The sequence below is a fragment of the Schistocerca serialis genome, chromosome 6, assembly GCF_023864345.2.
Source record: "Schistocerca serialis cubense isolate TAMUIC-IGC-003099 chromosome 6, iqSchSeri2.2, whole genome shotgun sequence".
Lineage (NCBI taxonomy): Eukaryota > Metazoa > Arthropoda > Insecta > Orthoptera > Acrididae > Schistocerca > Schistocerca serialis.
This window is the reverse complement of record NC_064643.1, coordinates 130544793-130560513: the sequence shown is the minus strand read 5'-3', so window position 1 is coordinate 130560513 and position 15721 is coordinate 130544793. Positions and strand designations below refer to the sequence as shown.

General features: G+C 38.8%; 1 protein-coding gene across 1 annotated transcript in view; it reads right to left on the bottom strand.

Annotated features, from left to right (window-relative positions):
- LOC126484296 (ATPase ASNA1 homolog) overlaps positions 1-15721 on the bottom strand; it is a 79612-nt gene that overhangs the window by 18131 nt on the left and 45760 nt on the right. The window contains exon 4 of the mRNA XM_050107723.1: positions 10260-10410. Within this exon, the coding sequence (XP_049963680.1) occupies positions 10260-10410 (151 nt within the window). The remainder of the gene's footprint in view (positions 1-10259; positions 10411-15721) is intronic.

Sequence of the window (15721 nt, the reverse complement as noted above, 5' to 3'; positions counted from 1 at the left end):
CGCAACTGACACAGATGGGAGGCGGGGCACATGGGGTATTGGGATGTGACGGACATCCGCAGTCTCAGATGTGACACTGGAAGTACAGCAGGAAGACATATGGCCGAACTTCCAGCACTTAAAGTACTGCATCGGGGGAGGGATATAGGGCTTTAAATCGCACCAGTAGACCGTCACCTTGACCTCGGGCAATGAATCACCCTCAAAGGCCAAGATGAAGGCACCGGTGGCAACCTGATTATTCTTCGGGCCCCAGTGGACACGCTGGATGAAATGTACACCTCACGTGTCTTCCACCCTGATGCCACGCACGCCAAACAGGGGCCCTCCCACGGACGCCACCCAGTTGCAGCAAAGGCCACCTGGCAGGATGGCCATTGCCGGGAGTCCCAATGCTCCAGGGGGATGGGCATCCACCCCTTGGTATACGTGGGGAGTTAACTGCACAGGCATCAGCAGAGTGGTCAGGGGGCTACAACCAACAGGGTACATGGCAGCCCCACCACAACGGACTGGCTACAGCGCTGGATATCAGGTGCAAAGAAGTCCGTGGTCATTGTCGATGCAGAAATCGATACTGCACAGAGCGTGGTGGAAAATGCACCCAGGAAGGTGTCCTCGCCCAAGAGATGGAGAATGGGCACAACTGCAATGCGACGACAAGAAAGTGGGCTAAAGATCTCAATGTACGATGGACACGATGCACATTGTACAGCGCCCTTTCCCAATTTGCTCGCTCTTCGGGAAAATTTTGAAGAATGGAGGTCAAACCCTACAGGGGACCATCACATAAAGGCCAAAATGTGGAAACTCCTTTTAGTTGCCTCGTATGACAGGCTGCTGCATATGAATCTTGAAAGGCCTGTTCACAACAACATCCATTACTTGAAGTTGTGTGGTCATTGCACCAGTAATGGGTATTTGATCATTTTCTGGAAATTGTCTTAAATGGTTAATTATGTAATTTTATGGTCATAATATGCTTTTTCCCTCTTTTAAAGGAATGGAAATTAAATTCAAATGATTTGAAATGCCACTAAAATGCTCCTTTCAAGTCATGTGATGCACATGACGACACTGGCTAACTCGCTGCTCCTACTGTCATGAAGCTATTTGTGTTGTTTTGGAATTTACATTATTGTGTTGTTTTGGAATTTACATTACAGCAAACAGTTTACAAATAGTGTGTGGTACCACTCTGTACAAATACAGGTACAAAAACTCCTGAAAATTTGTTTTTAAATGTGCCAAAGAATGAGAAGATGCGTACAATGTGGTTGCACTGTACCAGCAAAATGCCACCACGTTGATGCAAAAATTCTTGCACTCTGAAGATAACATCAATTTACCTCCGAGAAGTGCTTTCCCACTATTACATGGAAGGATAGAGTCATTCAACAAAATTAAACTGTTAATATAAATTGTCATTATACCCACTATCTTGCACATCACTCGGTAGCTCAGTTGGTAAAGTGGTAGTCCATCAAAATTTATAAGGTGATAAATCGTTCACTGAAATACAACCCAAAAGAATGTTTTAACTTATTTGTAAAACGACTCAACAGTCCTTTTATGTCAAAACCAAACCACTATTACAAAACTTCACCACACCAATCAGACATTTATTATGTTTTCCTTGCTGTTTGCATGTGTTTACATTTTCATTTTCTGTTCACACACGTCATGTCCAAAAATATATTTTTCTGTTGATTTTACCACACACTTTTTACCTTATTAGAAACTATGTTTTTATCTTTGTATGACCAGTTAGAGTCCTTATTGTTTAAACTTTTGAAGTTTCATGATCTTAAATAAAGATGAAGTAAGTCTGCTTCCGACACAAACATTAGTTTACATCACAAACATCACAGCCCTTACATTTGTGTTACCTGCATGTCATGAACGCTTTACGTATCTCCCCAAACAAAACCTCATTGTCCTACACCTAGTTGTACTGTGGGCATGTGTTGATATCTTCACTACAAGCAATGCTTTCCAAAAAGGTGTATTGTTTGCATGCAAAGTAAATGCATTTATCCTCAGTTGTCCATTTCTCAGAGACAAAGATTAATGTGTAGCTATATATAATAAATCCCACCATCAAAACAGTGGCTGCAGTGAATTCTTGCTAACACTATTTTCATATTTCGCGTAACACTTCTAAAAAATATATGACCCTTCCAGTATTTGAACCTGTTTTCTCTTTAAGCATAGTCAGATACACTATCCACTGCGCCACAGAGCTGGACTTCTCCAGAGTTTGCTGTATAAGGAAATCAGCACTAATATTTGCCAAGGATAATTTTACTGTACTTTGAGTCATTCTAGATACTAGATATGGACCCATTTGCAAAAGTTCTTATTTTGAGAGTTAAATGATGTTGCAGGAAGCAGGGAAAAGAATGTCCGTCCTTGCACATACCACCGCTGTAAATGGGTGGAACATAAACGCAGCAACTTTTGGAAGGTTTCCACTACCAGCATTCACAAAATTCCTTTCTATTGTTACTTAAAAATTGTAAATGCATTTTCCATCACTAAATAGCTAAACTATTTGCAGAAAAGTATGCAAGAATCTAGTAACTTTGGTTAACATTCCTATAACACATGTATAGCTTTGTCTTGCTTCTAATCTGTGACATCACCAGAGCTTCAGCCAGTAACGGAGCCTTTTTTATCATGTGAGCATATCTTTATACTTAATGATTTTTAAGCTTTAATCACATGAACAATATATTTTGTAGGAATATTGGCCATAAATGCTATCTGATTATAAAAATCACTAATAATAATAATAACCACATTTTAACATAGGAAAACAGCCTATTATTACTAACACTCTGTTGTCTTTTGATATCAGAACCTTAGCTTCCCTGGGAAGGTGTTACCTGAAAGAATCAAGCACCACCATTCCCCTCCTGTTAATCAAGTAGACTAGTGTTCTGCTCCAAACAACCATCAACCAATTTGAGGTTTCTTTTTTGGCATGGTCCCCTGTGAATAACCACATAGTGGGGCAGCTGACCATCATCATCATCATCATCATCATCATCATCATCATCTATCAGAGCACCAATCATTACTGATCTTCTAGCATTTTCATTGCCAGAACATCTTATAACAACAATATATCATTCTACATCGTGCCAAAATAAACAAGTGTCTGGTTATTGTTCCCTTAGGCCGATTCCATAATGTTGAAGTGCCAGTAGTTCTTCATTCTGTGAAGTGGGAACTCACTGAGCTCTATTTGGTCTTTACTGAAATGAAGCCCCACTCACTCTACCACTCTCATACAGCAGCCTATACTAATTTTGAATTCCATGCTGCCTGCTGTTGCAATCTTCCTGTCTCCACCACTTTCAGTTTGGAAATTTGAAGTAATCACGAAGCCTTCACTGTGTTTCTCACGTGCGTGGCACTAACTAGTGCTTCAATTATGAATCCTTTCCTGGTTCAGTCTCCTGAAAGTTAGGAATTTACAACTGGTGTTCTTTAAGTTATTCTTCACCTAAGAACTTTCACTTCTTTCACAGTAAATTTTCTTCTTGTTTGTACTGTGATTAACTTAAAATTGGCATTATATTGGAAAACTTAACAATAAAAATCATAAACTGTCTTTTTAATAGCATACTTAATTTGTTAATGTACATTTCAAACCACAGCTTTATCATCATGGTTTCAGTTAGTTATGAAAGGGCCTGCACTGTGATGTCAACACACCAGAAATGCATATCTGTAAACTTTGCTGATATCTGTGCAATGGCACTGCAGTGAAAAAGCTTCCCCAAGTTGTTAGAACGAGTATATAAACGTACACCATTTTCAATAACAACACTGATTAAGTTTTACTTCGAAGCGTACATTGGCAAATTAAATATGTATTGAAAACACAATATGCAGACTTTATTATTAATTTTTCCCTTCATTTCACCATGTCAGACTTGCCAAGAATAGTCATGATGGCTACCACGATGAAAATAGCATTATATTGTCTGTATGAACTAATTATAAAACTTGAACACTTACATCCATGTACCCCAACAAAGACACAGTTCTCATTTCAGTCATTATTGATCGCTTCAATTTACTGCTATTACAGCGTTGACAATGAAAGCACAGTGAATACTATTGTTACTTTTACTCTCACAAAATTTGCATGCTAACATGAACGTGATGGAAATTGCAACTAAATTCAGAATAAAAACAATAATATGTTGGTCTCTTGGCTCCCTGGTGTTGGAGCAGCACAAAATATGAACACATTGTGCCTGATTCAGCATTTGTTGCTAACCTTGGAAATATACAAAGTGTTTTGTTTCTTGTGTCACCTTTAGACAAAAACAGTAAAAAGTTCAAGGTAGCAATTGACATTTTTTATGCGTAGTCAATTGTCTGTAGCAATGTGTACTACTGTTGAATATCTGCCCATTTGTACTACTCAATTCCAACTACATTATGATTCAGGAAAATGTCAGTTGTGTGGTAAAAGTTCACAAATATACTTAATACGGTATGCATGGTCACTGTTGACAGCACGACTCAGTACAAAGCCTCCTCACTACTCCTCTCCCTATGCTTCTCCTAGTTTTTGTTCGAGCTGCTGCCTCCAGCCCCCTGCTCACATTTCTGAAATTGTTTGAACTTGTGCTTCATCACAATTACCAAACCTTCATCTGCAAATGTAAGACAACTTTTATGTGTTGCTATAACATAATGTAAAAAAAACATTGACTCAGCAACCAAGGCTTAATTTGTCAATGTAACTGCCCATATTTTTCGAATGACGAATTTGGGAAAAACTACTACTTACAGTCAGATAAATATTGCAGTTGATATTATATACCCTTCTATAAGTTCGTAAGCTTCTGAGGTCACTCTAAATATATGTCAATCTTTGGAGTGACTATGTCACACCATTTTTCCATTCTATTTCTTCAACAACGCCAAGTTTTGACCCCCCTCCTGGGTTGGTCTTCAGATGTCCACAGGTCAGTGTCATGTTCCATTACATAAAGGCATTCTTCCATGCTTTTTCTGAAGAAGAGGAATTAAGGGGTAAACATGTCTCAGGCTCTTATCGGTAGACCATAGCTACTGGCTAGATACTAATAGCAGGCATTCCAGAGAGAAAACAGAAAGAAAGAGCGTGTTTGGTACTGCTTGCTTCCGGGCTGGATGGTAGATCAAATTGGTGTCTAAATACCTATTTGTGCTACGACACACCCTGCATGCCCTGTTCTCAGAGTACTGTTAGATCTGTAAATCATACATCTACGGATTTAACATTTACAGAAGGAAAGTATGGGAACACTGTAGTGACCTCCAAGTATGAGTATGAGAGGAAAAGAGATTATGGTTACATCTTGTTAATGTCAATTATTTCAGCAATCAAGACAGTGAATAATATGCTGTTAGGAATATAAACAATTCCAAGGAGGCCAATTTGGCAGCACAATAATAATTTTTCTTGTTTTTTCTGACATTTTGGAAACATCCCTCCAACCCCATCTTGTACTGACTCCTATCAATACCTTTCTAAAAATAACGGGCCACCCATAACACCCCACCCTTCTTTAGAAAAAAAGTGGGAGAACATCCGTTTACATATGAATGCATAACCAGCTTTCAACATTCTTGAGTCACTGGTAAACATCAGAACACACCTTAGAAGACCCCAGTAGAAGGTTTTGAAAGAGTGCATTGTTAAAGTACCAAAAGAGGAAAATGATGGACCTAATCATCCAGAAGATATTACTTTCACATAGCTTTCTCCTTTTATATTTTTTCATCCTGTACATGTGATGTTTTTCTGAAAGCGGTGATATTTGTATTCCATTTTAAACTGTATATTCCACTTCAGGGCATATTTCAAAAACTGCTAACCTGGTGCACTTTTCTGTCCAACAAAGTGATCATGTGAGGTGAATAGACAAAAAAAAGTTCTCAAGGTATCAATCGACATTTTTTATGCCTAGTCTGATTCATGAATGAAGGAAGTTTATCCCAGTCAAGGCACAACAGAGTTCGCATCGTTGCTGGTTCTAAGCAACAAGTGTGGTATGCACATGCTTGTGCTTTGCACCTGAAGAAGCATGTACCTTGCAAATAATATCTCTCGCTTGCTTATGTAGAATTTGTTGCTTACCACCACCACCACCACCACCACCACCACCACCAAAGACAACTCACAATGAACTGAATAAAACCTCACTAAATAACTAACTGCAATGATGTTTAATGCTTGCATTGGCTATGACAGAGTACTCAGAATCCTACTGAATGTTTACTGGCTGTCAGAGAATGCATTACGCAGGTGCGCAGAACAAGCTTAAACTAACCCACAATTATTCATGACACCATCTGTAGGATCCTACAGCACTCTTACCTTGCAATAGAAAGAAACCAGTGCATGAAGAAAGTACAACAGCACTAAAATATGCTTGGGCTCTAAAACTCAAAAGATCTGGTTTCCAGTAAGAATGAGAAAATGGAACTGCAATAGCCTGCAATCATTCTTTGACAGTTCTATTTTTTTTTCTCACATTACTTTATTACCTTCAGACAAAATTAAGTAGCAGTGAGTGAAAGCTATAAAGAGTACTTAAAATGTAATTCACATCATTATATAAATTACATTAAGACATAATGCCTGCTGGCTTCTGTCTTTGATTCTTCTCTTGACATTTGTTTAGTGACTTTTCTGATGTTCCACCAGCATAAATGGCTGGCATTGTTAAAATTTCACACTCCATTGCTCATGATGGACTGGCAATAAGCTTACGACCACAGATCATAAGTACCTATTGTGTCAACATCTGAGGGCTTTTCCCTGGTCATTACGGCTGTGTTCCCTCCTTGCTACCTGCAATGTTCGTTCACTGCAGTACAGGAACCCATGCTCCATTTAGCTTTAGGCATTCCTCTTTTTTGTTTAAGCTTTCATCATTTTTGTGGATTTCTATGGCTTCCCTGAACGAGCAGGCATGACAGCTCTTCTCCACCATGAGCAGTTCCATCCTGGTGAGTTTTATTATACTGTCAGCCTCACACAGCACATGCTTCACCACAGCCAATTTCTCGATATGTCGCAACCCACAGTACCACTTATGTTCTGTGATCCTGGTTTAGATGGATTTGTGGATTCGTCTTTCCCACATACACTCTTCCAAATGTACAGAGTATGCAGTATATTCCTGACATTGCAATTGGGCCCTGGGCCCTTTTGTCTTTTGTTGATCTGAGACACATTTTCATATTTGGTTTGTATATAGTCAATACACTTTCTTTGAGCAATATGAAGTCATAAAATGTCAAACACTGGCCGAAGAACCTGAGACTGAAGCCAATAGGCAATATGTCAATAAGTGGCCACAAAAGCCACAACGATTTTGTAAATTATCTATGTTCAACATTTGCTGCTGTTCATTTAAAATCTTGCCCATAATGGAGAAACTGACAAAGCTGACAGTAATGTGAAGCAGATTTTCTTCCACAGCTTTGGAATGAAAGGTTCTTCACTGTAGAGGGAAGCACAAAAAATACCATGAAATTGGCCTATTTGACAAGTTGTGTATCTGCCTATCGCTGACCCAGAATAACTATCTGGTGAGTTGTTACCTTCACTCCTAAGATTATTTACTGACATGCATAAAGAAATTATCACAAACACATGGTATACTCAAAAAGTAAGGGGCATTTTCTTTTATTTAAATGTTGGCAGCATAGGTCAAAGTTGCCCAAATGCTCTTCTATCTATTGCTCACCTATAAAACCATGAAGTCATTTGTTTTAATTCAGTAGTCATTTGACTATGGGTAACTGAAACGGTGCCTTTTATAAAAATTCCTCCTGATACTTGTGAAATCCTTGCTATAACTGTATTTTCATGTGCATATGGATTTTCAGCTGCTTGAAACCATCAACAGTTGATCTTGGCGGTTTGTGCATGCCCGCCCAGACGCGGGAGATTGCTGTGTTGCCAGTTGTACGCGCCAAGAGAAGCAGCGCCATAGTATAGTTCGCAAACTTACGTTTAGGGGGCAGTGCGCAGTTTATGACGTAAAACCACCACGGCCGGATTAACCCTTTTGCTGCTACAGAGACGTGCTCCCCACATTCCGCGATGTGCGTGCAATTTTGTCATCATTGCATTGCTCGCCTGTGCAGACACATGGTGTTTCGACTGCTTTGACACAGTTTATCATTCGAGTTCATAAAAACTATTTGGCCCAAAAATTTGATTTTTACACATCTTCTTGACTGATCCCTTCCCCCCCATAAATAACTTAAGTTTGTTTTGATGTTCAACGCAGTTATTGTGCAGCATTAGATGTAGTAAACCACTGCACGAAATTTTGAAGAGTTTGCAGAGGTAAAAGTCCATAGCGTATACTTTCCATATGGTCGATTTTAGTTGCCACTAGAAATTTCAAAAAATTACATTCAAACGAATAAAATTCATGAAGTAAGACACTTCGATATTGCTTTTAAATAAAGAAAATATTAAGCACCGAACAAGGTTTGAACTCAGAACCTTTGGCTTAGCAGTCATACACTTTCACCATTACGCTAACGCAGCTCGTCATTCAATGCATCCCCCGGAGGACTTTAAAATATCACACAAAATACCGACAAACACTGTTGGTATGACTATGAATTACGTTTCGTCGAAGTACAATAAGAAATAACAATTACCGCTGTTCTTTATTGCGAAAAAGCGGTTAGTGAGAATGATACAAACATCTTTCCTTGCTATCGCCTGAATTAGGAAGCTTATTGCTTGTTTGGTTTAATTAATAGAATAGGAAGCAATTGGTACAAAGAATGCTTTTTCCAAACTTTCTATAAAAGAAATTCTGCTATCAAGACATTGCTTTTGTTCAATTACTTTATTTATGACTGAACGTTTCTAAAACTGAAGACACTCGTCCATGCTCTGCACTGCAGTCGAGCTCTGGCAACGTCGTTCTCTGTTCATTGGCTGATTGTGTTTTGTGACGTCAGATGCGCAGAACGAACCTAAACTCGGGCGCCGTCATAAATGATGCACTCTTTAGTTTCTGAGCCTACACTAATGATTGAAGAATACATTAGACAATGGTATCAAGACTTCAAAAGTTGCCGTACATATGTGTCCAATGGGGAGTGGTGTGGTAGGCCCAGTACCCAAACCAATGAAACCGTGGACCAAGTGGACCAAAAACTAATGGTTGGAGATGTGGCTGATGAATTTCCTGATGTTGGACACTCCACAATTTACACAACTGTCACAAAAAAAGCTCGGACATCATAAATTGTGTAGAAACATAAACTTCCTTCATAAGAAGACATGTTTCCACTCCATTGTCCATACCAAGAATAAGATGCATCACTTTCATTGAGAACTTTTTGACCACTCTCCGTACAGTCAAAACTCCACACACAGCACCTATATGTCTTCCTGTACCTGAAACAATGGTTTGATGATCGAGGAACTCAAGACTACAGATGTAAGTTGTTTCCATTTTCCAGGTGGAGAAGTTTTATGCGAATGGTTTGAAATATCTAGTAGATTAAAACTATGGAAAGAGCTTGGAAATGAACAGTGACTATGTGGAAAAGTGAAGTAAATCTTTGGGCACAAAAACAACAACAACAAAAAAAAACTGCCTCTATCTAATACCCTTTTTAATGACTGAAAGGCCCTTTCTTTTTCAATATGCTTTGTACCTCAGTACCTTTACACACATCTGAAGAAGACGACAACAACAACAACGACAATAATAATTATGATGATTAAAAAAAAAAGCACAAAAAAATGTGAAAAGAAGTGAATGTATGAACCATGATCTATTTGCAGTTGCGTAACATGGAGACACACTGCACTGCAACCTACATTTACTTGTATTTGCTTCAGATCTCTGACTTTGTAAATGGTGTAAATAAAGCAAGTTTTTAAAATGTTGCAATAAATTTTATCATTAGACAATGTTGCAAAATTACAGAAAAAGATGGGATCTTTGATGGTCATTCTGCTAAAAAATATGCCTAGTATGACACTAAATGCTACCAATATTATTGAAAGCATTCATATACACCTGTAATTTCACACCAATGTCGAAAAAAGGAACTGACATACTATGTATAAAAGCTGAAAAAAAGAGCTGCTGTAGTGGATATATAATTTACATACATGTATTAAACTTTTCGTTCTGTTGTAGTTCTTAAATTTTCTTACTTTGCTACTGCTAACAACACATTCTTTTAATTACACATACCTGGGAAACGAAAGGGCTAATTTTCATTTTCAATCGTATAATCTTGCCGAGTCCTTTTTCAACAACTTGAGGGAATGACAACAATCTAAGTGTGTGGCCAGTTGGTGCAGTGTCAAACACAACTGCAGAGAAGTTCATACCCTTCACAAGCCTGTGCAGAAAAATCTCCATTATTGAACTTTTACAATAAATAACCACTTAAATTAATACTTGTCATCAATCATGATTCAGTACTTTTAACAAGAAATAATATTCAGAATAATTACACTAAATATTATCTGTTGTAACTACAGACTGTACAGACTGGCACTAGAGCAAAATAAAGATTAATATTGTAAATAAATTGCAGGACTCTAGGAGAGAAAGATAGGTTAATGACATTGGAAGAGGAGTCAAATAATCTCAAATGGTATGAAGTAGCATTATCAGAAATGTGAGAAACAATTCTAATCAATTAATGTGTTTTATTACAAGGAGGAAATGCCTTACAGTAAATAAGAAAATCAGAAACAGCACTGCACATATTGGAAGAACAACAACATTAAATGATGGAACAGAAAACTCTGATGGAAAGCCGATCTTCTCCGCACTCGCTCAGCGAGTCTAGAACTGCCCACTGAACGGCCAGGCACTGGTTATCTAGATCCGGCGGAAAATTATTTCTGGCACTATTTGCACACATGTGATTGCCAGAAAATAGTTCGTTGATCGTAGCGTCCCCTTCCTCTGCTGCTGGTTGATGCCCTCTGATGGACTTTGGCCGCACGTATGTGTTTGTGTTCAACTGTGGTGCTTGCTTGTGAACACTCAAACACTCTTGCATTAGCCAGACTTCGCAGCGGAGTCGGCAACTCGCATCGCTGGTCTGTCTGCGGTGTTCCCGCTGCAGTAGGCATCTGTGGTGACTTGCAGCTATGGTTTCAGCAAAGGACACAGTATGCAGTACCAAGAAGAATCAACCCAAGGATAAAATACCAAGAAGAAGCAAGTCCAGAAGATTGCAGCAGAGGAGTGGAGGAAACAGATGGGACAGTGAACAGAGGTGATAGAGGAAGACAGGAAGACAGCAAAGACAACAGAAAATTGTTGTAAAGGATGATGAAGGGAAAGAGGAAAGGTGAGAGTAAAAACACCACTATGCTGGATGAAATGGAAAATAAGTAAACAATACAAAAAGTTGAAAGTAATGTGGGAATACCACTTCACATCTCTCTTAAATTCACATTGGATAACTGACGGGGAGAGGCCACATGGGGAGAGGTCAATTGAAAAGGATTTGATCTGGGCAGAACTAGAATCCAGCACTGGGCAGTATGAAAGGAGGAAAGGCACCAGATGTGTATATAAAGTCAGCAGAAATGGTACAAGAAGTTGGAATCACAGGGAAAACAGTGACTATACTTGTTATGAAGGTAGTTTGGAGGGAGAAAACAACCTCAAAACACTGGAACAAACAAATGATTGTCCCTGCCTTCAAAATACAGTATAACAACTAGAAGGGTGACACTGATGTGCTGGCAACTGTGCAAAAATATTTGAGAAAATACCAAGGAATAGAATAAGGGACAAAAAGTCAAGAAGAAAATGGAAGGAACGGCAACATATCTTATTTTTGCAGTAGGGCAGCTGCAGGACAAACAATGAGCATCGACAAGATCTGTTGTTGATCTTCCCGAATCTTAAGGAGCTTGACAGTGTGTGCAATAGTAAGTTAAGGAAAGTCTTTGACAACAAAGGTGCACGAAACTGTGCAACTGACAAGGTGAAAGAAATATACTACAGACGTAGAAGATACATTAACATAGAATATGAGGAAACTGACTGGAAAAAAGAATTGTGCTTTAAAAAAAATAGGAAGTGCACTTGCATAATTACATTTTCGTTGTTGTCCTGGGTGACAGAATGCACAAGATAGCAGACAGAATTACAGAGAATGATGAGAAGTCACTGGGCTTTGCTGAACTGAGGAAACAAGGAAGATGAAGTTCAACAGCAATAGATGGATGGGCAGGGCTGGTTGGATTGTGTGGAGAGTTCATGACCCTGACCAGGAAGAGGCAGGGATCTACAACAGAACTGAGTCTGGCAGGGGAACAGCTGAAAAAAGTTGATGTCTTCAAATATGTTGGAACCGTAGTGGAAACACACACAGAAGTGATTTCATTCCATATCAGATAAAAAGCTCCAACAGACAAAACAACACACTGGTTGGTGCACCACTTTCTGTGATACTGGCTGTCTGTGTGATGTGGGGAAAGCAGGCTGGCCAAGATTGTCTGTATATAAGGTGCAGTGTGTGTGCAGGAATCAAGTCAGGAGCCCGAAGAAGTTGTTGATACATGCGAGCAGAGAACGGCAGATACCATAGTCAACTGTCTGTAGCATTCTACGCACACATCTGCATGTAAAACCATACCAGCTGCAGTTGTTAATGCACTGGCAACTCAGCGGACTGAGCTTTGTTCTGACTTTTGTGATGATTTGCAGCTGCTACTGAAGAAAGACAGTTTCTGGCAGAAGTTGATTTTCAATGAACAAGTGTCTGAAAAGGTGACTCCTCATAACATGTTAGTCTGGAGCACAGAACACCCACACATGGTCGTGATCACATTAGTGATTTATCTAAAAAAATTTTGTGCCGATTCCTCTTCACAAGTTTATGGATAATTTTTCTTTGTGGAGAGAAAAGTGGTTGATTTCGTGTACATGGGCATGCTTCAGCAATAGCTTACGCCACAGTTAACAGTAAGACAGTGGAGATTTAATTCTGCAACAAGCTCACACTCTATCACACTTTCTATCAGATTTTTCTGATTGCCTGAATACTGAATGTACTGCCTCAGTGTTGGATTGGATGTGCTTCCCATAATGGGCCCCCCACAGTCACTTGACTTCAAGAGATTTCACCTTATGTGATTATCTCAACGATAATGTAGTTCAGTGTGTGTGTGTGTGTGTGTGTGTGTGTGTGTGTGTGTGTGTGTGTGTGTGGTGGGGAGGGAGGGGGGAGGGGGGGGGGGCAGTATGCATTTTGCGCTCTAGCTCATCAAAGGATTTATTCAGAAAACTAACAAGTTCTCTTTGTGTTTTGTGTTTACCTGTCAGCGATTCAACACTTCTCTTGTAGTTTGCATGGTACATGTAAATAACGCTATATTGCTTAAAATTACTGCATTTTATTTTGCTATTAAGAATGTAACAGCTTTGTATTTCAACACTATTTAAAACCCTTCCTACAAAAGTCTTTAAGAAGGAGCTGTGCACAATGCGACAGTCAACTCAGTAATATGATAGTCAAGTTCATTCAGTCTGTTATGTATTCCATGCATTCAGTTCCATTAAGTCAATGGCCTGTATTAAGAGAAACTGTCATGTATTTAAGTTAGACGTCTTTACATCTTCGAGCATTGCTGACCAATTTTGAAATAATACTGCAACTTATTATCTGCAAGATGACCATTGTGGAACTGTCCTCTGACAATAAACGCCATTAACAGAAATTTAACTTCAACAGCATCACCTCGATTACTTAAAAGCATTTAAAGCACCTATTAAATCATTTACAAGGCACATGTGGAAACACTCATCTAGGCAACTAAGGTCAGTCAAGTCAGCCAGTCTCATTACCTCCCCTTACATGTTTTTCTATCGCTTCCACACAACAAATGGATCCATCTCGATTTGGACGTCAGCGTGTTCTGTCCCTCCTTTCCAACCATCCTCCATGAGAAAAGAACTACAGTGTTATGCATGTAAGAAATCATATGGTGGCACAATGCACAGTAACAAGGAGCAGTTTACTATGTGATGCTCCAACCAATCGAATCTTTCTGTTGTGTGTATGTAGTGTGGGCTTCAGGGCGCAAGTCGAGCATTTAGTATCGATTTTCATGTTAAGAACAGGTGTGGCGAGGGTACTTAGTTACTGTAGTGCTCATCGCAAGTGATATAAAGCATAGTATTACATTAAGAAATGGCAGTGAGACATTTCTAGACATTTTAATTTTTTCTGGGGAAAGTCAGGAGCAGAAACAGTGGCACAATGAGGTGCTCCCCCAGACTTGCTAGTTACCAGGGTAAACAACTGCTGGAGTGTGAGGCATGGAAAAGAGACAGAGTGCACAGTGGTGATGCTAAGCCATACTCCTCTGCAAAGAGCACACAATGCATGTGCGTATCACTATAACAGTTCTGAAATCTAGGTATAGTTTTTGTCTTGGAATTTTGCTTCAGGGTAATTACTGAGCAATTTACTGATCAATAAGGTAATTTACTGCCAGGAATTCTGATAAATTACAATATGAACTGAGGATGTAACTTTGTTTGAATTTAGCTATGGCTTATGTTTTAACTAGTTAGTTAGTTAGTTAGTTACATGTTACATAAATCATCTGAATGATTGTTTCATTGAAACGATGTACATTTCATCCTTAATCAGTCACAATAGCAGTAACATTATCAATTTAGTTTACCTTCCACTTTTCTATCAATGCTGCAAGTGAGAATTACTCGTGTAATTCATGAACTGTTCACATGCATGTGAGCCAGTAAATAGCAAGCATTATACTAGTGACATACAGGTATTTCAAACATGCAGCAAAAGAGACAACACAATAATAGAGGCCACTTTCAAGTACCATCACCTGTAAAAAGAAAGACAATGCTGCTTGCTTTCAATGGGAATGCTGTTTACAATATCACTGAGCAATAAGATTTTTGTAATTTTAGGGTTTTGTGTCTTTTGTCAGTAAAAATGGAACCCTTACAGGATCTTTTTGCTGTCCGGCTTATCCGTACGACTGTTAAGAACCCTTTTTCATACAAATGGGTAAACGTATCAAGTTCAGATTTGTCATACACTAAGGTCTACATTTCCTTGGCAGTGTAATAAATTTAAGCCCCTGAATCAATGTATTGGAAAGATATAGCCATATCTGTAACATATTTTGATGCTCACTAAGTCACTCACCGAAACCTACATGATACTTCGCATTGGCCTAGATTCATGAAATTTAGCAAGAAAGGTTTCACAGTACAAATAACCAAAAATCTGAAAATTGCTAACTTGTCATCATGCTACTATACTCAAGAGGATTCTTAACACAGAAATGAAGAGTGGCATCACAAAGAATAAAATGAAAGGAGTTACTTCTACCTCTATCATTTTAATTTTAGTATTGTTAATAACGATACATTTAGTCATTGTAATGGTTGATTTACTGTTGCTGTTGTAAGAACTGGTGGTAGTGTTACTGGTGCTGTTGAGTTGGAGAGTTTTGATTCTCGTAATGTGATTGCTTATCGCACTTACGAGGGTGGTTTGAAAAGTTTTTGGAACGGAACAGAAAAAAGTACTTGCATCACTGAAACGTTTTTATTTTTCGATGTAATCTCCTTGTAGATTAATACACTTGGTCCAACAATATTCTAGTGCCTTGATCCCATTTCAAAAATGAGTTTCC